At 42.1% G+C, this 22,822-nt stretch overlaps 1 protein-coding gene and 1 long non-coding RNA gene across 3 annotated transcripts; one reads left to right on the plus strand and one right to left on the minus strand.

Annotated features, from left to right (window-relative positions):
• Positions 1 to 209: 209 nt before the first annotated feature.
• LOC118369899 (uncharacterized) lies at positions 210 to 2,311 on the minus strand. The gene is made up of 2 exons (XR_004822704.1): positions 1,949 to 2,311; positions 210 to 1,792 (listed from the first exon to the last, which is right to left on the minus strand). It is a non-coding gene; the product is annotated as an uncharacterized LOC118369899 (long non-coding RNA).
• Positions 2,312 to 3,535: 1,224 nt separating this feature from the next.
• Positions 3,536 to 17,394, plus strand: LOC118369576 (potassium voltage-gated channel subfamily G member 3-like). 2 transcript variants are annotated; one of them, XM_035754065.2, is made up of 2 exons: positions 3,536 to 4,575; positions 13,786 to 17,394. In XM_035754065.2, the coding sequence occupies exons 1-2, from the start codon at positions 3,923 to 3,925 to the stop codon at positions 14,429 to 14,431; spliced, it is 1,299 nt and encodes a 432-aa protein (XP_035609958.1). In that variant the 5' UTR covers positions 3,536 to 3,922; the 3' UTR covers positions 14,432 to 17,394. The 2 variants fall into 2 exon arrangements, with proteins under 2 accessions (XP_035609958.1, XP_035609959.1); XM_035754066.2 differs by lacking the exon at positions 3,536 to 4,575 and adding an exon at positions 9,908 to 13,669.
• The last annotated feature ends 5,428 nt before the right edge of the window (positions 17,395 to 22,822 follow it).

The raw sequence follows: 22,822 nt of genomic DNA on the forward strand, positions 1-22,822 counted from the left end.
TCAGGGCTTCCTATAATCAATGATGAGGTGAGTGGGCCTTGTAGGGATGGGGAGATGGAGGGAGAGTTGTTGATGGGGAGATTTGAGGGGCTGGTGATGTACGCACTGCTGTTAGGCTCTTACTATAGAAATGGCCATGAGTGCATCACTAGCAGTAGCGTTTACATCCTCAATGCTCCTCACCCAATGTGAACAAACACACACCTGACTGACTCACTGGACAGTTTATTGGTGATGAATGTTTTCTCAAATATACAACGGATTGATGTAAATGTATACTTCACACAAGCCACTCAAAACCAATTATGGACAGGAAGAGTGAAAACAGCAGTGTTTGCGTTTTCCAAATGAAACAAGTCCAGTATATAATTTTTTAAATGTACATGATTGAATGACATTGAGCTGGTGCCATTGGTGATAGAACGTTAGCCCCACCCTACTGTGGGGAAAACAAGCCATTAGCTCACAGCAAAAACTTGACCTTTTTCAAACGCAATTTTCTTGTTTGCTTGTTTTAGTCAATTACAGGCAGGCGGGTACAGTGCTAGAGGCATCACTACAGACCCTGGTTCGATACCCAGCTGTATAATATGTCCAGCCCCGCCACAGTACAGACAACAATTATTATTCATCATCTGTGAGCACTCCCAAACTGATAGCCTAGTTCTTCCCAACTGCATAGGCTCAGGAGTATCCAACTCACCCGTCGTAGATTCACGAGAGAGCTCGGGTGACTTCAACTCCTCTTGGAAGAGCTGCCTTCGGCAACCTCCGGATTCCATAGGAGGTGAACGCGCCATATCGGGTGCGTTCGAGACCAGACCTCCTCTCACTCTTGTGTTCCCTTAGGCGTCCATCAATGTTAATGGTTAAGGTGATAAGAGAGTCGAGGTCCACCTGCAGTTCCCGAGCAGCTAGCTCATCCTTTACCTGCTCAGATAATCCGTGCAGAAAAGTCTCGAAAAGAGACTCCGGATTCCAGACACTCTTGGCGGCCAATGTGCGAAAATCCACCGCATAGTCTGCCGCACAATGGGAGTTTTGACGTAAGTCAAGTAGTTTGCTGGCCGCCTTTAGCCCGGATACCGGAGGCTCAAACTTTTCTCACCTCTGCCATGAATTCCTCCAAATGACCGCAAATGGCAGATTTTTGTTCCCAAGCTGCTGTATCCCAGGAGAGCGCCCTTCCCGACATTAGCGTCTGAATAAAACGAAGATGGCTGTAGCTCAACAATAAGCAAGCACTTAGAAAGAAAATCCTGGGAGGCACAATATCGCTCTGGAGGTTGTTCACGGGGAGTCTGGATAGGCTGTACAAACTCACCACAGATAGGGAAAAAAATAACTGGGTGATTGGGGTTTTTCAGAGGTGGCAGACAGTCTGAGCTAACTCCCTGATTTGCTCCATAATAGCCTTTAACCCATGGTGGTGGCGTTCCGTCAAGGAACTGAGCCCTTCCAAAAGGCCATGTAACAACTCCTGATGTCTCCCAATGGTGGCTCCCTGCAGGGAGACAGCGTGGCTGAGCTGGTCCAAGTCTGCTGGGTCTGTCATGGCCAGTTCGTACTATCATGACACAAGACGAGACCCGGATGTAGATGGTTGGAGTCTTACAATGTTTATTAAACCGGGGGGTAGGCAAGAGAACGGTCGTGGACAGGCAAAAAGGTCAAAACCACATCAGAGTCTAGGAGGTAGAGAGTGGCAGACAGGCTCGTGGTCAAGGCAGGCAGAATGGTCAGGTAGGCAGGTACAAAGTCCAGAAACAGGTAAGGGTCAAAACTGGTAGGACTAGAAAAAGGGAGAATGTAAACATACAAGACAAACTGGAAGTATTATTGCGAAGTTTGTAAATATATACTTGGGATTATTTGCAAATATCTCAATTGAATGTCTGGATCACCATTGTCATCTGTAAATAAAAGCACAACTTGCACCTGATCCTACCTGCTTTCTGCAACATTTCAGCCGTTACCATTGCTACAACACAGAGTTTATAAACCCAGATGCGCAACACCACGAGACTTTCGGAAACGCTTGCGAAACAGCCCAAACAGCCCAGACCGGGAATTGGGGTTTGAGAAGTCAATCAGATATTTTTTTTCTTATAGTTGTTTATTTTCTCAAAATCTAAAGGCAAAACCTAGACTCGAGCCAATGTGTTAAGTAGTTGAACACGATTTTACTCCAACCTCGTGAACGTGACAAACTGACATCTTCATTTTCGTCGAAAAACAACTTTATATCGAAGCAGTGCCTTTGATTTGACGGCCTGCACATGCGCAGTTCGGCGCGAGACAGACCGGATGAGGTGTTTCTACGCATGAGTTTAGCTGGAAGTGTGATTTTGTATTTATATTGGAGAAACAGTAGAAGCCTCTCTTCATACTGTAGCCTACTGTCTTTGGCTACAGGGTCCCTGTTCAATAGGAACAATTTATAGATTCCCCTACCAGAATTTGTCTTTCTGTTCAGGCCTATATTTCCATTAAATAGGATTCTCCCTGGAACAGGTGCCGACTCTGTTCACTTATGGTGCTGAATCTCCGAGTGCCGTGCGGCTTGAGTGCCTACAAATCTGTTTCTCACACTGTATTTTTTTCCAGGATACCTCCTCAACTATGGCAACAGGCTCCCTCCCTCTTGCTGTGATACCGTTAAAGATGAATATCTCAGGGATCTGAAGAGGAACGCACTCATCCATTAATAAGTCTACAGATTCTTTTTTTTATGTGGCCCTAGATTCCTTACCCGATACATTGTGATAATGTGGCGCTGCATAAAACCCATTGACAAAATGATCAAGTTATACGCCAATTTCATGATAAGTCATTTGTCACACAGCACATAAAGGCACCAGGGCCTACTGTGATTAGGCCTATATTTATAATATTTTGACCAATAAAACTGAATACTATAAAAGTTTAGAGAAATCTATCCCGATGTAATGTAGTGAACATTATACCACAATCCAGTCCGTGTATTGGTATTGTGGGATTCCAGTTCAATGTTTTACAGTAGCAATTAGTGAAATCAGTCACAATACGAAATGCTACTAAAAAATAAAAAAAATTAAAAATGTATAATACTTTGACTATATAGTTTCACAGACATATTGTTGCATTTTTTTCTGGTTTGTGCGAAATCGATAAGAATAATATAAAACCAGTCTGCATACCACCAAGGTGAATTGGTTTAGTCTTGGCTCTTGGTTGACAGTGTTGGGGGCTGGGTAAATGTATTGATGCTTGAGTGCCAAATCAACACATTTGTTTCTATTTGTCTTAGTCACTTATTTTTGATATTTATGAGTCTTGTTTTTTTATTTTTTTTATTTTTATATTTATATAGTTTTAAATGTTATGATTATTTATTTGTGTTCCAAATGTCTGAATAAAATTAGTTAGTGCAGAATGGTGCATATATATATATTTTTTTTTGGGGGGTTACGCCCAGGGAGCCGTACAAGCTACAAGTGTGTGTGTGTGTGTGTGTGTGTGTGTGTGTGTGTGTGTGTGTGTGTGTGTGTGTGTGTGTGTGTGTGTGCGCGTGTGTGTGTGAGCGAGAGACCAGTGTAACACTACTCGGATCTGCACACGGAGGACTAGTTGATTTGGACACATGAGTTACAAGCGCTCAGAACACCATGACGTGCGCAAGGAGTCAGGTGCAAACGGCGAGTGCGCTCGGTTGCATGGTCTTCACGAAAACTCCAGTCGGTCAGATCTCTCTCAGAAGGATAATAACAAAAGAAAGCTAATAATAGCGGCCAAACACTTTGACGACGTATTGACTCCTATATTGGACTTAGAGAGGGATAAAGCATGATGGTTGTATAAGGAACGGGTGCCTTTTGGCGCTGTATAAATCGCAGAAGGTGCCTTTTTCAGTACTTTACAAACACCTGTCAACAATTGGAAGATGAAGTTTGGGAAGAGCATCTGTATCCTTAATGTGGGTGGCACAAAATATGCGTTCCCTAAGGATGTGATAAAGGATTTCCCTCTGAGCAGAGTGAGCCGTTTGCACAAATGCGCATCGGAGAAAGAAGTACTGGAAGTGTGTGACGACTACGATCGGGAACGGAATGAGTTTTTCTTCGATAGGCACTCCGAGGCATTTTGTTTCATCATGCTGTACGTGAAGTACGGGAAGCTACGGTTCGTCCCGCAGATGTGCGAGCTATCATTCTATAACGAAATGATTTACTGGGGGCTGGAGAGCTCACACTTGGAGTTTTGCTGCCAGCGGAGACTGGACAATAAGATGTCCGACTCGTACATTCATTTCTCCGAGGAGGAAGTCAAACTCGAGGAAGAGTTGAAGGGCGAGAATTTGGTGACTCGTGTGGTCACGGAGAGAGAGGGGTCCAAGTGGCTGGAGAGAATGAGAAGTACTTTTGAGGAGCCGACTTCATCAGTCGCAGCACAAATCCTGGCCTCAGTGTCCGTTATATTTGTTTTAGTGTCCATGGTGATGCTTTGTGTGAGTACTTTGCCAGATTGGAAAACCGCTGAGAACAACAGCGTGGAGGAACACCGGTACAATCCAGACTCTTTAGAGCATCCATCCGGGTATCTATGTTCTATCTTTTATTAAATATTTCCAGATTTCTCCGTTATTTGATTGCCTGCGATGTTGATACATTACATAGGATCAATGCTCTACTTCTCAATGGACTTGTAACTTGTAAGGACCACAAGACTGCACAACGTTTTATTTCAGCTGCTGTGACATAGGCCTACCAGCACTAATTTAGAATGTATATTGTTGTATTCTGCATATAATACAGTGGAGGCTGGTGGGATGAGCTATAGGAGGATGGGCTCATTGTAATGGCTGGAATGGATCCAAGTTAAGGGTTAAGTGAAGGCACTCATTCTGAATGGTTAAGGTGCGGGTTAAGGTTTGGCAATGGAGTTAGAACATTACATTAAGTTTTAGCATTAAAATAAGTTACAGCACATTAAACATCACACCTTAAAGATGCACTATTCAGAAATCGCTCCGCCATTTCCTGGTTGCTAAAATTTGAATAGTTCGCCTAATTTCAGTTTGTGACAAAACAAGCAATTATAGTTTAGAGAATCATTGTACCATCTAAACCGCTGCAAAATATATTTTCCATTAGCAAAAATATTGTATTTTCAGCTGTTTGAAGCTGGTGTACAAAACCGAAAGTAAAAGATGCAAAAACAAAACTTAAGGATGGGAAGCATAGAAATAGCGTACATAGAACAGATCTGATCTCCCAAAAATATAAATATTGCAGCTTTAAGTTTAGCATTCATTCTGAATGGTTAAGGTTTGGGATAGAGTTAAAACATTTTGTTTAGGCACTCATTCCAAATGGATAAACTAAGGGTTAAGGTTTGGGATAGGGTTAACACCAAACATTTCAAACCTGTGTCCATGGTTGGGGTCAAACATGCAACCTTCTGATCCAGAGTCATGGGATTTACACCCATCCACAATGCCATTACACACTGTTGCCCCTATATGGCTAGTTTTGAAGGCATTTCCCAATGTCCTCAGGACATGGATAGATGTCCAATTTCAACATCAATCTGGAAAAAAATAGGTGTGTAAACTGTTATTGCCTGTCTTGGTGAAAACAAGTAGCACTCTCTATAGGCCTACTTTCAATGCATTTTCCTGCAAACGGTGGGTTATCCCTCAACTACACCACGGGGTCTACTATTTAGTAGTCCCCGACAGTGCCATTTCTAAGCAACATAAATGGCACCTAGGGCGGCTCCAACCAGATGTTAGGAAATAAAGTGTATGTATATATTATATACTATTATTATTACTATTTTTAGAAGCCAGTCTCAATTTACTGTTGGTTAGGATAGTAGAATCCTGTGCCTTTTTCAGAATTTGGTAGTGCATCAGCAGCTGTCCTCTTGTTATGTAATTCACTGACAGTCACTCAATTAGCCCATGTCAGCTTATATTTTGTAGATAGCTGGCTTTATGCCCATCAATTACCTAGGAATCTAAACCTTGCAAGATTTTAAATACTGATTAGCCAGGGTCCTAACCACCAGGGAGTACTCATTGATTTTGTTGGACCTTATTCTCATATAGCTCAGATAGAATATCATATGAACATGGAATAAGTCATGGCAAACTGTGTAGAATTACAGGAAATGAGCTTTTAAAACTGCTACATTTTATCTCCATACCATGGCAAAGTGTGTAGAGCTGCACATTTTCTCTCCACCACCAAGAAGGGGGCTCTTTTAAAATGTTTTGTTAAATGTATTATTATTTCACCTTGCCATGAGGCGGGCATTAAAACTGCACATTTTATCTCCATACAATGGCACAAAGCTGCTTTTATCTCCATACCATGGCACAGTGTAGGCTGCCCCCATAATGCTGGAAACGGCCCTGGTCCCCGACCACATGGTCTCCTGGCAACAGATTGTAAGAATCCCTGTGGGGAAGGGGGCAGAGGAGGAGCTGAATGTTTATTAAAGTTAAATGTCAAGGGAGCTTCTGGTCTGATCCTACCAACTGAACAACACATTTCATGTGCCAAAGTCTCCATTTTGTATGTTGGCCAATTGTCATTACAATATGACATATTATACTATATGGACACTTAAAGGTGTTCAATCTAAATGTTCATTGCCAGAAGCACCACTGTCCCTTGCACTATTGTCGTTTTTGTCATGCATCTTAATCTTTCAGCACTAAGTCGTCATAGTCTTTAACACAAGAGAGGCTGAGGAACTTAACAAGTTGGAGCGTTGCCTCTCTTGTTACAGACAACACATGTTTACAGTGATACATTTAGATTAAGGCAGTAAATGTAAATGAGTTTTGACTGTCTCGGCTCCCTTTTTGGATGAGAGCGTATGTATCGATAACTGTCCAAGTTGATGATTATAGTGGCATCTGACATGGCACTGATTTTAGTGGTAGACTACTATAATACTCAGGACCTGTCTACAGTGGTGATTTTTAGTGGTAGACTACTATAATACTTAGGACCTGTCTACAGTGGTGATTTTTAGTGGTAGACTACTATAATACTCAGGACCTGTCTACAGTGGTGATTTTTAGTGGTAGACTACTATAATACTTAGGACCTGTCTACAGTGGTGATTTTTAGTGGTAGACTACTATAATACTCAGGACCTGTCTACAGTGGTGATTTTTAGTTAGACTACTATAATACTCAGACCTGTCTACAGTGGTGATTTTTAGTGGTAGACTACTATAATACTGATTACATGTCTACAGTGGTGATTTTTAGTGGTAGACTACTATAATACTCAGGACCTGTCTACAGTGGTGATTTTTAGTGGTAGACTACTATAATACTCAGGACCTGTCTACAGTGGTGATTTTTAGTGGTAGACTACTATAATACTCAGGACCTGTCTACAGTGGTGATTTTTAGTGGTAGACTACTATAATACTCAGGACCTGTCTACAGTGGTGATTTTTAGTGGTAGACTACTATAATACTCAGGTCCTGTCTACAGTGGTGATTTTTAGTGGTAGACTACTATAATACTCAGGACCTGTCTACAGTGGTGATTTTTAGTGGTAGACTACTATAATACTCAGGACCTGTCTACAGTGGTGATTTTTAGTGGTAGACTACTATAATACTCAGGACCTGTCTACAGTGGTGATTTTTAGTGGTAGACTACTATAATACTCAGGACCTGTCTACAGTGGTGATTTTTAGTGGTAGACTACTATAATACTCAGGTCCTGTCTACAGTGGTGATTTTTAGTGGTAGACTACTATAATACTCAGGTCCTGTCTACAGTGGTGATTTTTAGTGGTAGACTACTATAATACTCAGGTCCTGTCTACAGTGGTGATTTTTAGTGGTAGACTACTATAATACTCAGGTCCTGTCTACAGTGGTGATTTTTAGTGGTAGACTACTATAATACTCAGGACCTGTCTACAGTGGTGATTTTTAGTGGTAGACTACTATAATACTCAGGACCTGTCTACAGTGGTGATTTTTAGTGGTAGACTACTATAATACTCAGGACCTGTCTACAGTGGTGATTTTTAGTGGTAGACTACTATAATACTCAGGTCCTGTCTACAGTGGTGATTTTTAGTGGTAGACTACTATAATACTCAGGACCTGTCTACAGTGGTGATTTTTAGTGGTAGACTACTATAATACTCAGGACCTGTCTACAGTGGTGATTTTTAGTGGTAGACTACTATAATACTCAGGACCTGTCTACAGTGGTGATTTTTAGTGGTAGACTACTATAATACTCAGGACCTGTCTACAGTGGTGATTTTTAGTGGTAGACTACTATAATACTCAGGTCCTGTCTACAGTGGTGATTTTTAGTGGTAGACTACTATAATACTCAGGACCTGTCTACAGTGGTGATTTTTAGTGGTAGACTACTATAATACTCAGGACCTGTCTACAGTGGTGATTTTTAGTGGTAGACTACTATAATACTCAGGACCTGTCTACAGTGGTGATTTTTAGTGGTAGACTACTATAATACTCAGGACCTGTCTACAGTGGTGATTTTTAGTGGTAGACTACTATAATACTCAGGACCTGTCTACAGTGGTGATTTTTAGTGGTAGACTACTATAATACTCAGGACCTGTCTACAGTGGTGATTTTTAGTGGTAGACTACTCTAATACTCAGGTCCTGTCTACAGTGGTGATTTTTAGTGGTAGACTACTATAATACTCAGGACCTGTCTACAGTGGTGATTTTTAGTGGTAGACTACTATAATACTCAGGTCCTGTCTACAGTGGTGATTTGTAGTGGTAGACTACTATAATACTCAGGACCTGTCTACAGTGGTGATTTTTAGTGGTAGACTACTATAATACTCAGGACCTGTCTACAGTGGTGATTTTTAGTGGTAGACTACTATAATACTCAGGTCCTGTCTAGAGTGCTGATTTTTAATGGTATACTACTATAATACTCAGGTCCTGTCTAGAGTGCTGATTTTTAATGGTATACTATAATATTCAGGACCTGTCTACAGTGCTGATTTGTAGTGGTAGCCTGCAGTATCTGTCCAATGTGCTGATATCAGGTAGAGTACGCCTACCTTTTATCATAGGAGACTGTCAAGGAGACAGGTACAAATAATTATGTATTGCTGTTTCTTGGTGTAATACACTCAGTTTCATGTCTACTTTTTGTTAAAGACTCATGTTTACTTTTGATGTTTTGAAGGAGATCAGAACATGAATCAATTCAATTTAGCCATGTATCAATACATATAACTGTGTCAGCCAATACTTCTGTCCATTTGTCTACAGAGCTGTTTGTCATCCCTTTCTTGTCTGCCCTCACTCTGCTCTTTAACCTGTGTGTCTGTCTTGTATCCATGACTGCCACGCGGACCGCTCTCAAGGTATTGGTACCTGAAAGGCACCCAACACTATCTGTGTGTGTGTGTGTGTGTGTGTGTGTGTGTGTGTGTGTGTGTGTGTGTGTGTGTGTGTGTGTGTGTGTGTGTGTGTGTGTGTGTGTGTGTGTGTGTGTGTGTGTGTGTGTGTGTGTGTGTAGTTGTAGGCAATGCAGGTAGGTATTGTTCTAAGCCGGTGGTGGGAGGTTATGGTTGTATCTGATTTGTTTCCCTTTTCAATGGGCAAATGTTTTTAAGTGAGCATGATGTCACAAATGCCAGTTGTCCCAAGGTAATACAGTAAAGGGTACTCACATTCTACTCAAGCAACTTAGGATGCACTAAATTAAAATTACTTTTGGGGGGTTGTATCATTTGATTCACACAACATGTCTACCACTTTCAAGATACAAAATATGTTTTAATATAATAATAAATAATATATGCCATTTGAAACAAACAACATTCTATGAAATAAGACAAAAAAATCAGAACTTGAGCGTGCATAACTATTCACCCCCCCAAAAAAAGTCTATACTTTGTAAAGCCACATTTTGCAGCAATTACAGCTGCAATTCTGTTGGGGTATGTCTCTATAAGCTTGGCACATCTAGCCACTGGGCTCTTTGCCCATTCTTCAAGGCAAAACTGTTCCAGCTCCTTCAAGTTGAATGGGTTCTGCTGGTGTACAGCAATCTGTAAGTCATACCACAGATTCTTAATTGGATTGAGGTCTGGGCTTTGACTAGGCCATTCCAAGACATTTACAGTGGGGTAAAAAAAAGTATTTAGTCAGCCATGGTGGAAAATAAGTATTTGGTCACTTACAAAATAGCAAGATTTCTGGCTCTCACAGACCTGTAACTTATTCTTTAAGATGCTCCTCTGTCCTCCACTCGTTGCCTGTATTAATCAACCTCAAACAGTAACACTCCAAACTCCACTATGGCCAAGACCAAAGAGCTGTCAAAGGACACCAGAAACAAAATTGTAGACCTGCACCAGGCTGGGAAGACTGAATCTGCAATAGGTAAGCAGCTTGGTTTGAAAAAACAACAACTGTGGGAGCAATTATTAGGAAATGGAAGACATACAAGACCACTGATAATCTCCCTCGATCTGGGGCTCCACGCAAGATCTCACCCCGTGGGGTCAAAATGATCACAAGAACGGTGAGCAAAAATCCCAGAACCACACGGGGGGACCTAGTGAATTACCTGCAGAGAGCTGTGACCAAAGTAACAAAGCCTACCATCAGCAAGGGCATTGAAGATGAAACGTGGCTGGGTCTTTCAGCATGACAATGATACCAAACACACCGCACGGGCAATGAAGGAATGGCTTCGTAAGAAGCATTTCAAGGTCCTGGAGTGGCCTAGCCAGTCTCCAGATCTCAACCCCATAGAAAATCTTTGGAGGGAGTTGAAAGTCCGTGTTGCCCCGAAACAGCCCCAAATATCACTGCTCTAGAGGAGATCTGCATGGAGCAATGGGCCAAAATGCCAGCAACAGTGTGTGAAAACCTTGCGAAGACTTACAGAAAACGTTTGACATCTGTCATTGCCAACAAAGGGTATATAACAAAGTATTGAGATAAACTTTTGTTATTGACCAAATACTTATCTTCCACCAAAATTTGCAAATTCATTAAAAATCGTACAATGTGATTTTCTGGATTTTTTTTCCCTAATTTTGTCTGTCATAGTTGAAGTGTACCTATGATGAAAATTACAGGCCTCTCTCATCTTTTTAAGTGGGAGAACTTGCACAATTGGTGGCTGACGAAATACTTTTTTGCCCCACTGTAAATGTTTCCCCTTAAACCACTCAAGTGTTGTTTTAGCAGTATGCTTAGGGTCATTGTCCTGCTTGAAGGTGAACCTCCGTCCCAGTCTCAAATCTCTGGAAGAGTGAAACAAGTTTCCCTCAAGAATTTCCCTGGATTTAGCGCCATTCATCATTCCTTGAATTCTGACCAGTTTCCCAGTCCCTGCCAATGAAATACATCCCCACAGCTGATGCTGCCACCACCATGCTTCACTGTGGAGATGGTATTCTCGGGATGATGAGAGGAGTTGGGTTTGCACCAGACATAGTGTTTTCCTTGATGGCCAAAAAGCTCAATTTTAGTCTCATCTGACCAGAGTACCTTCTTCCATATTTTTGGGGAGTCTCCCACATGCCTTTTGGCGAACACCAAACGTGATTGCTTATTTTTCTTTAAGCAATGGCTTTTTTTCTGGCCACTTCCGTAAAGTCCAGCTCTGTGGAGTGTACGGCTTAAAGAGGTCCTATGGATAGATACTCCAATCTCCGCTCTGGAGCTTTGCAGTTCCTTCAGAGTTATCTTTTTGATATCTTTGTTGCCTCTCTTGTTGCCTCCCTGGGCCCTCCTTGTATGGTCTGTGTGTTTTGGTGGGCGGCCCTCTCTTGGCAGGTTTGTTCTGGTGCCATATTCTTTCCATTTTTTAAATAATGGATTTAATGGTGCTCTGTGGGATGTTCAAAGTTCCTGATCTTTTTTTTAACCCAACTCTGATCTGTACTTCTCCACAACTTTGTCCCTGACCTGTTTGGAGAGTTCCTTGGTCTTCATGGTGCCACTTGCTTGGTGGTGTTGCAGACTCTGGGGCCTTTCAGAACAGGTGTAAAAATACTGAGATCATGTGACAGATCATGTGACACTTAGATTGCACACAGGTGGACTTTAGAAGTCACATAATTAGTTAAATAAAGGTAATTGGTTGCACCAGATCTTATTTAGGGGCTTGAAAGCAAAGGGGTGAATACATATGCACGCACCACTTTTTTTTTTTAAACAAGTAATTTTTTTCATTTCACTTCAGCGATTTGGACTATTTTGTGTATGTCTATTACATGAAATCCAAATAAAAATCAATTTAAATTACAGGTTAATGCAACAAAATAGGAAAAACACCAAGGGGAATGAATACTTAAGCAAGGCACTGTATATCAGCATTTGACAACAGTATATTTTGATGGACTAAACTGTAACTGGCTTTTGACTAGCTGACTGCAATCCCTCATTACAGCCCTACCTCTACTCTGGTCATTTGTGGCAGTCTGTCCTCACGCGCTCTACACCTAATAGGCATACTCAGTGCTCAGTCTCAACCAAGTCTAACTTGCCTTTAATCCATGCTATAATTAAGGTGGAAAAGAAGCCTCTAAAATCCCTTATCAGTATGCCTCTACCATATTCTTGCCTGGAGTATTCTGTACACACTGAGCTGCAATACATTTGTCTATAATGTCCAGGCCCAGGAATGATCTCAGAATCAAATGAAAGTCAAAAATGTACATGCTACTTTGATTTGACATTTGCTGCTGTTATATGTTGTCAAATGAGTTTACTTGAGAACATTGTAAATTATCATGTGATTACGTCAGTCTGAGTGTTGTTTCTCACTATGTGGCTTAGTTAATAAGGTAAAGTATGGCAGCAAAAATATAATACCGTAAATTACAACCTCACTTAAAAACGCAGAATATCTTCTGCAGGTTCTGGCATAAAGAAATTCAGGTGGTCAGGTTGGTCAATTACAACAGGATTACGATGTCAACATGACCAGGATTACGATGTGAAAATGTTAGAATACCAAGAATCAATTTATTGCATCAAAATGTAAGAGTGTCCATAAGTCATATCCCACTGGGCACAGACGTCAATTCAATCTGTCTAGTTTTGATTTACATTTGGTTGAGTTGTCAACCATTGTGAAATCAACAAAGAAAATGGCACCATGTCATTGGACTTAGGTTAAAAGTTGGGTGAAAAAAAGATGAAATGCCCTTTTGTTAATTACTTTTTGCAACTCTAATCAGTTTTCCACGTTGATTCAACGTCATCACATGATTTGTTTTTGGTTGAAATGACATGGAAACAATGTTGATTCAACCAGAAAAAAAGGGTTAATAAAGGCTTTCCCTGTGGACCAGTGTTTCCCAACTCAGTCCTCGAGTATCCGCAACAGCACACATTTTTGTTAAAGCCCCAGACAAGCACACCTGATTTAACTTGTCAACTAATCATCAAGCCCTCGATGAGTTGAATCAGGTGAGTTTGTCTGGGGCTACAACACATCTACCACAGCTTCGTGCAGTGCTAGGACAGGAGATGGGAAACACTGCTGTAGGCTAACCCTTTTTCTGTTTCAAAACACTTTCACCCAACTTCCCTAACCCTCAAGAAACCATTTATGAACCCTTCAGTGAAAAGGTTCTACCAGAAACCAAAATGGATTCTACCTCGCAACTTTTTTTGTAAGAGTGTAATGTCTGCAGTCCATTGCTTGTAGATATACAGTAGTGTGTAGACCTATAGTGGAATTTCCAGCTCTCATGCTAGCGGTAACTCTGCCTGGTTCTCCCTCCCACAGGATCATCGAGGCTGTGTGTATCGGCTGGTTCACCGCTGAGTGCATTGTGCGCTTCATCGTGTCGCGGGACAAGTGTGAGTTTGTCAAACAACCCCTCAACATCATCGACCTACTGGCCATTACACCCTACTACATCTCCATCTCCATGACGATGCTGACAGGGGAGAACTCCCAGCTTCAGCGGGCGGGCGTCACCCTGCGTGTTCTGCGCATGATGCGCATCTTCTGGGTGATCAAGCTGGCCCGACACTTCCTGGGCCTGCAGACTCTGGGGCTAACGCTGAGTCGCTGCTACCGGGAAATGGTGATGCTGCTGCTGTTTATCTGCGTGCCTATGGCCATCTTCAGTGCTCTAGCCCAGCTGCTGGAGCATGGCCTGGACCTGGAGTCGCCGAATGAGGACTACGCCAGCATTCCAGCCGCCTGCTGGTGGGTTATTATCTCCATGACCACTGTGGGCTATGGAGACATGTACCCCATCACTGTGCCTGGGCGAGTGCTGGGTGGCCTGTGCGTGGTGAGCGGCATCGTGCTCCTGGCACTGCCCATCACCTTCATCTACCACAGCTTCGTGCAGTGCTACCATGAGCTCAAGTTCCGCTCGGCCCGCTGCACGCGAAGCCTGTCCGCAGAGTTTCTCGACTGAGGGATCCCTGATGTCGCTACTCCCCCTGACAACTCTTCAGAGACCTCCATCCACCCTGGAAGTGTGCATCGATCGGAAACATGACCTCTATCATTGGTCTCACACTTTATTTAACGCATTTTGTTGATTTATCCCTCGTCTTGGAACATTAGTATGAGGGTTTATGTGTTTTGAGGTTTGCATATAGCACAGCCTTCTTCAATAGTCAATTCCAAATAGGAAGTAACGGAACCCGATGGGGACAAGGACTGTTTCCACGGCTGCCATGGTGACAGTGGTGTTCGAGGCAGATGTCCCTGACCGGATGTCATCGTTGGAGGGCAGCTGGATTGTGTCAGACCAGACAGAGGCCTTCATATTACTGTGGATTATACAGAATTTAGCCAGTCTCACAGTACAACCTTCTTCTCACATGGCGACATGCCACAAAAGAGATTTGAGTTTTAATGCAATTTTCAATCCCACACTTCTGGCAATGTCACAGTGTGAGGATGGAAGGTAACATTTCTCTTCTCTTTCATCGATCATTTATTTCTAGTGTCCCTGTGGCCAGTCAGTGAACAACAATGCATTACCAAGAACCAAAGCGTATGAGTACAGTGAACACTGTTCCCTTTAATCTTTCACTTCAACGCTCACGCTTCCCCTTTTCTTTTGCGTAGGCAAACCTGACAAATATAAAAACACAACACTTTGTGAATTTGAATGAGCCCATTTACAACTCAAACAAGGTCCCATTCTAAACCTATTAACCATTCCACCTGAAAGCCAAACCAATGCAAAGTGGTTTTGAAAGGTATTTTTTCGCAGAAACCAAGAGAGGGGGTGGGAGGGGTTGAACAAGAAAGAGTACAGTACCGTATGGGTCTGTCAGCTCAGCTGTGTAGGCAGGTCTTTAATGTGGAACACGGAGCCACAGAGCGAGAGTGTGTCATGGAGAAACTGGTGGTTCGGCTGACATCACACAGTGCAGTAAGGAGAGGGCATGTCTGCCTCAGCCTCGTGAGCGCTGCGGGTCTTCTGACTAGAGGAGTGGAACCATTTGTGGCTGGTGTCAAAACCTTGGTAGCCTCTTCCTGTCTCAACAAAGGCACTCGGCACAACCACCACAGCCTTGGTAGGCACTCCTCTCAATGTTGTTGTCTGGCCCACCCGCTTCTCCTCGACACTCTGTCGACGCCATGTTTGGGTGGCTTGTGTGACGCATTCGGCCTCCGTTCCTGCCCGAGTGAATTTGGGTGTCTCTGAAAAGCTTTTATCATGCCTTCACTAATTTCTTTCGTGGGGAATTGGGAATGGGGTCATCGTGTGTTCTCTTCATATCAGCCGGCTTCAGGCTACACGACCTGTTATCACTAACAAGCACCATCTCTGTTTTTCCCAGATTGTGCATAGATGTGTTTGCTCTAGGACTGGGTTTTCGTGTTCGCTAACAGAATCTGTAAATGTAACATTGTAAAGGGTTTGCTCTCTGAAAAAAACCCAATCTGTTCTTGACCTCATTTTATCTGAATTCTATTTTCAACCAAAGCAGTTTTATATCTTCCAGAAGCACTTTTTACAGTAGGAGCAGAAAATTAAAGTTCATCAAGGTAACGATTAATGTATATGAGTGTTATTGTCAGAGTGCTCTATTTGATGTGATAGATCTTGACTGCAGGGACTCACAGTCTAATTGTACTAGTGACGCTGGTTCTTTTGACACAGATTTAGTTCCTTTGCTTTGTCCTCAGTGTTATAGTTTCCACTAGCTGCAGACAGCCCCATCTGCTCTCTCTGATCTACCCCCGCTTTCACTTGGCTGTTTTCCAAACCCAGTAGTCACAATGCTTTAACTGTGTGGAATGTTGATAGGATACGATTGATTAAAACTGTTATTTCAGAACTTTGGGCATCAGGGTATTGGAAGAAGAGAAGGCTTGACTAGACTTAATCGACTTTGAAAATGTTAGATTTGCATTTATATTAGTATGCAGGATGGTGTTGTTCAGAGGTATTGGAAGAATTGTATTGCAAGAGCCTGTCATCTAAGCATTCCTTCCTATTCTCACTACAACTTCCCTGGAGGAAAACCAATTTCATTAAAACTTCAACAACTCCCAACAGGGGGAGTTTGCAATTCCAACGGCCCTAATATCTCAATGCCGACGATGAACTCAAACCAACAGGTGCAATATCACACCAAAGAGCCTGAGAGTAAACAACTTGAGTATTCACTTTGAGAATGTGAGCAAACAATGAGTTTTGAACAAGAAGGGAGCTGGCAGCAACATGTCGCCTATCTCTGTAAGAGCCTCCTTACCAACAGAAATCATTTCCTATCACTTACTCTTGTCATCCATCACACGACAAACATGGTATATTATCTCTGCTCTGGTTTATAAACTCATAGAAAGTCACATTGCTCCACAGCAATTAGGACTTGTATATCTGACCAGCCTACTTTTCCTTGACATAAATCCACATCAATCAGTTCTCCCTGGATTCTACTCCAATTTAGTGCAAAATTTCCACCACATTCATCAGGGATTCTAACTGCTACAGAGGTAACTGAGACTCTTAACACCATTGATGGGACCACAGGCTGGAGATTATATAACCATATTCTGTCCCTCTTCTTCTTTGTCTATCTTTCTGTCTGCCTGGCTCTTTTTTCTTCTTTCCCTCTCTCTCTCTCTCTCACACACACACACACACACACACACACACACACACACACACACACACACACACACAAAGGTGAGCGTTTTGTGAGTGGTTCTTCTCTTGGAGAGCTCCATTTTAATAACATGGGTAAACAAGAGAGTGGATTTCACTTGTATTTTGCCAATCCAAACTGCACATAGGTATAATGAAAAGTCAGAAAGTTCATCATAAATGACATTATGAATAAATCAATTGACACACAAAAAGGGGATTATAAATCAGGCAATAAAAAACTCATTTTGAGAAGATGAAACATTGTTCACTGGTTATGAAATCATTGTGTGACCTATTTAATGTCTGTCTGACTGACACCCTGTCACTTGTGACATCGCTCTTCTCAATGAAATACTCAAATAGTCCATGCCCCACTCAGTGCAATCTTGATATTTGGACCAGGACAATATTATGTGAGTATCTCTGTCTTCAGGACTGAAAGTGAAAATGAACTGTTCTGGAAAAGTTACTGTTGTGTTGAGGATCAGGAATAAGGCAATTGGATGTTGGTTGGAACAAATGTTGTATTTCTAAAATCAGTTTTTCAGAATAAGTGCAGAATATTTTCACTGCTCTTAAACCCTTTAGGACAGATTTCTATGCTCACAGTGGATGTAGTTGGGGCAAAAGTGGGCCCACGTGTGTTACAATGGAAATAATTCAAGAGAAAAATACCTAATTATTATTTGAAAAGTTTGTACATTTTCTACAAGACTTAAAATATGACTTATACTCACATAAATAGAGGACCTGCTACTTCTGGATACTGTACTTTGTCACACCCAAACACCTTATGTGGGCATCTCTAGCTTATTGCTGCTTCAATAGAATGTACAAGTGCAACCGTGCATATATCTCTTGAAGAAATGGTTGTGTTTCTGCAAGCCATAGTTTTTCCCCCTTATTTTTTATGGAACCAGCTATTTTGTATAGAGCTTATGTTGTTTACAGATAGACTTGTTGTATTTAAATAAAGAAAATCTAAGTCTAATCTGCATGTCTGTCTGAGTACATTTAGGACTTACGTGACTGTACACATGCATTTATTTAACCAGGAAACGTCCATTGAGAAGCAAGGGATACCTGGCCAAGAAGGCAGCAGCAATCAATACAACATTACAACAACAAAAAATAATGTGTACGATACAATCAGCACAACGACAACACAATCCCGTCTACAGAAACACACAGTCTTGCATTGAGGAGCACTAATAAATCTAGGTGAAGCAATAGATTGTCTCCTGTTCCATGCCTCTGGTGCACATAGGAGAAGGCAGTCTTGCCTAACTTCGTAAAAGCCCTGGGGAATTTAAGCAGCAACCACCTAGTAGACCGCATCTGGTAACTACTAGTGGTGAAGGAGAGCAGGCTAGAGGTAGAGAGGGAGTTTACACAGAATGCCTTTGTAAATGAACACGTACCAATGTAGCTGTCTGCGCAACATGCAATGGTGGGTGTGTGACTTAGCAGCAATGGTGGGTGTGTGACTTAGCAGCAATGGTGGGTGTGTGACTTAGCAGCAATGGTGGGTGAGTGACTTTGCATGTTTAAAGGAGCGGGACACTAACCCGGACGCTTATAAGAAATCCTGCTATGAATCATCAACCAGGCAAAGCGTCAATACAGGAGTAAGATTGACTCCTACTACACCGGCTCTGATGCTCATCAGATGTGGCAGGGCTTGCAAACTATCACGGATTACAAAGGGAAATCCAGCCGAGAGCTGCCCAGTGACTCGAGCCTACCAGATGAGCTAAATGCATTCTATGCTCGCTTTGAGGCAAGCAACACTGAACCACTTGTCAGAGCACCAGCTGTTCTGTGTGACCACGCTCTTCGTAGCTGATGTGTAGCTGATGTGAGTAAGACCTTTAAACAGGTTAACATTTACAAAGCCACAGGTCCAGATGGACTACCAGGACGCATACTCACAGTATACGCAAACCAGCTGGCAAGTGTCTTCACTGACATTTTCAATCTCTCCCTGGCCCAGTCTGTAATACCTACATGTTTCAAGCAGACCACCATAGTCCCAGTGCCCAAGAACACTAAGGTATCCTGTCTAAATTACTATTGCCCAGTATCACTCACATTTGAAGCCATGAAATGTTTTGAAAGGCTGGTCATGACTCACACCAACACCATCATCCCAGACACCCTGGACTCTCTCCAATTCGCATGCCGCCCCAACACATCCACAGATGACACAATCTCTAATGCACTCCACACTGCCCTTTCCCACCTGGACAAAAGGAACAGCTATGTGAGAATGCTGTGTGATTGATTCGTGTTGTAATTTCTGGTCACAACTTCCAGACTTGTTTCCGTGCTGCTGTTTGTTGCTACTTTGTTGCTAACATTACTTTGCTACCTGCCAACGTTACGGTTTGTACTTTAACATTTTTAATAACCATTTTACATTTTACTTTTTTCATGCTTTATCTGGACATGCTTCTACAGCACCTCCACCAGCCGGAGCTAAGTACTAACATTAACATTATGCCCTCTAATTGCAGTCGCTGTACTCATAATATACAGGAGAACGATCGCCTTATGGTGAGGATAGCCGTGCTGCAAGCCCAGCTTCAGACGCAATCGTTAGGCAATGGTAATTTAAGTGTAGGAAAGGATGAAACAGTGTCTGTGCCACCAATAAGTACAGATAGTATAAATCCCCTCGCACAGTACACGCAGCCTGACAATTTTCTCATGGCTTCTGGAGGGAAATGCTGTCAGAATGCTCAACCGCTGTCGCTCATTCAGCCAACAAACTTTTAACCGGTTCTCCCCATTTAAGCAACGAATCGGAATTAGAGGCCGAGCCTTCTCTGGTCTCTCTTCCACCCATTATGGGGTCTGAGTTGCCGAAACCTCCCACCATTAGCTCTGACAAATTGAAAACCCTAGTCATTGGCAACTCCATTGCCCACAATATTAGACTTACAAATAATCATCCAGCAATCATTTGAACATCTTGACCATGTACTGCTATAATATCCACCCGGCAATGCCAGAAGAGGACTGGCCACCCCTCAGAGCCTGGTTCCTCTCTAGGTTTCTTCCTAGGTCCCTGCCTTTCTAGGGAGTTTTTCCTAGCCACCGTGCTTCTCATCTGCATGGCTTGCCGTTTGGGGTTTTAGGCTGGGTTTCTGTATAGCACTTTGTGACATTGGCTGATGTAAATAAGGGCTTTATAAATACATTTGATTGATTGAATGCTGTTAATTCACTACAGTGAATCAGTGTTCAACACCATAGTGCCTTCGAAGCTCCTCACTAAGCTAAGGATCCGGGACTGAAACACTGCCCTCTGCAACTGGATCCTGGACTTCCTGACAGGACGCCCCCAGGTGGTGAAGGTAGGCAACAATACATCCGGCATGCTGACTCTCAACCCAGGGGCCCCTTGGGTGGGTGCTTAGTCCCAGCCTGTACTCCGTGTAGACCCATGACTGCATGGCTGCGCACGACTCCAAAACCATCATAAAGTTTGTAGACGACACGACGGAGCTCGGCCTGATCACCGATGACCAGTGGTGAAAAAAGTCCCCAATTGTCATACTTGAGTAAAAGTAAAGAAACCTTAATAGAAAATGACTCAAGTAAAAGTTAAAGAGTTGCAAAGAAAAATACATATGTCAGACTGGCCAATAAAAATAAAAGATTAAGATGGGCATAAGAACACAGACACTGGACAGAGGAAATCTGCCTTGAAGGCCAGCATCCCGGAATCGCCTCTTCACTGTTGACATTGAGACTGGTGTTTTGCGGGTACTATTTAATGAAGCTGCAAGTTGAGGACATGTGAGAAGTCTGTTTCTCAAACTAGACACTCTAATGTACTTGTCCTCTTGCTCAGTTGTGCACCGGGGCCTCCCACTCCTCTTTCAATTCTGGTTAGAGACAGTTTGAGCTGTGAATGGGAGTAGTACACAGCGGTGTACGAGATCTTCAGTTTCTTGGCAATTTCTCACATGGTATAGCCTTCATTTCTCAGAACAATAAGACCGACGAGTTTCAGAAGAACGTGTTTTGTTTCTGGCCATTTTGAGCCTGTAATCGAACCCACAAATGCTGATGCTCCAGATACTCAACTTGTCTAAAGGCCAATTTTATTGCTTGTTAAATCAAACAAAAGTTTTCAGCTGCACTAACATAATTGCAAAAGGGTTTTCTAATGATCAGTTCCCCTTTTAAAATGATAAACTTCAATTAGCTAACACAACGTGCCATTGGAACACAGTTGTGATGGTTGCTGATAATGGGCATCTGTATGCCCATGTAGATATTCCATTAAAAATAGTTTCCAGCTACAATAGTCATTTACAACATTAACAAAGTCCATGCTATTTCTCATCAATTTGATGTTATTTTAATAGCCCCCCAAAAATTGCTTTTCTTTCAATTTTTGGGGGGCTATTAACAAGGACATTTCTAAGTGGCCCCAAACTTTTGAACGGTAGTGCATGTCTAGACACTTTTGTCCAGAGATTAAGGTTATTAATTGGATGCCTGGGCAGTGGGACAGTGGATGTGCATTGATAATTAAAATGGTATTGTTAAGAGGCATTACCCAGGGATTATCTCCCTGCTATCAACCAACCAGCATCCAAACAATCTGTTTTATAATTGAGCTCGCCAATTTATGGTTCTAAAAACTGGAAATTAGTTAGCATTTTTTGTGTGCATTCTATGAAGCTGCAAGTTGCAAAAGCTGCAAATGAATGGGGAAAATATTTAGGTTTTGGGATAGACACCGAAAATAAGGTCTGAGATTAACACAGGTTTAGGAGATTTTATACGTTTTTTTTCCTAAGAGATAAGGTGTCAGTTAACATGGCCTTTATGAATTATGAAGCCTTTATGTGCTCAAAATATGTAAGAAATTTAACTACAACATTAGCCGCAAAATTTTTTGCCTCACTACGCCAACCATCAAATCAAAATCAAATCAAATGTTATTTGTCACATGCGCCGTATACAAGTGGTATAGACTTGACCGCGAATTGCTCGCTTACGAGCCCTTCCCAACAAAAATAGTAACACAAGAGGCATAAAATGAAATCGACAAGAATGGCGCTATATACAGGGAGTACCAGATTAATGTGCAGAAGAACATGGTATTTGAGGGAGATTTGTACATGACGTCAGAGTAAAGTGACAAGCCATCAGGATATATTACAGTAAGAGTAAAATAAAAATGTAAAAACTAGTCTACGCTACTGTTCGCCAAAAAGTGAGTTACGAAAACGAAAACACACTGATAGTATATTGTTTTGCTCCAGGCATGCAACCCCATATCTCTTCAGCGGGATAGTGCTTGTTTTATCGGTTCCCGAACTATGTTCAGAGGAGACTTTGGGTCCATGTTAGCATATTGCTTGCTTTTTACTTGTTTTGATTAAATAAATGCATAAAAATTAACTAAATGTGACATTAGCATTAATTTCCACATTGGCCTTGGCCACCGAGTCATGGAGTTTAATAGGGTTATGGCTAAATCGACTCCAGTTTTTGTAAAATTAACGTCAGATTTTACTTTTCGTAGCAGTTTAGGGTAATTCGGTTCAGATTAGGAAAGGGTTCATTTAAATGAAGAAAACATATTACACTTTTGACGTTCATTTGACAAAAGCTGGACCGTTTAATAGTGCCTACAAAAAGCCGCCATTATCACAATTCTAATCAGGC

This window comes from Oncorhynchus keta, chromosome 36 (assembly GCF_023373465.1).
Source record: "Oncorhynchus keta strain PuntledgeMale-10-30-2019 chromosome 36, Oket_V2, whole genome shotgun sequence".
Classification (NCBI taxonomy): domain Eukaryota; kingdom Metazoa; phylum Chordata; class Actinopteri; order Salmoniformes; family Salmonidae; genus Oncorhynchus; species Oncorhynchus keta.

Excerpts from the sequence above, each read along its gene's own strand:
- LOC118369576 (XM_035754065.2), top strand. The coding sequence starts at position 3,923 with ATGAAGTTTGGGAAGAGCATCTGTATCCTTAATGTGGGTGGCACAAAA. Across the intron at positions 4,576-13,785 it reads TCTTTAGAGCATCCATCCGG|GATCATCGAGGCTGTGTGTA; the intron begins GTATCTATGTTC and ends TCCCTCCCACAG.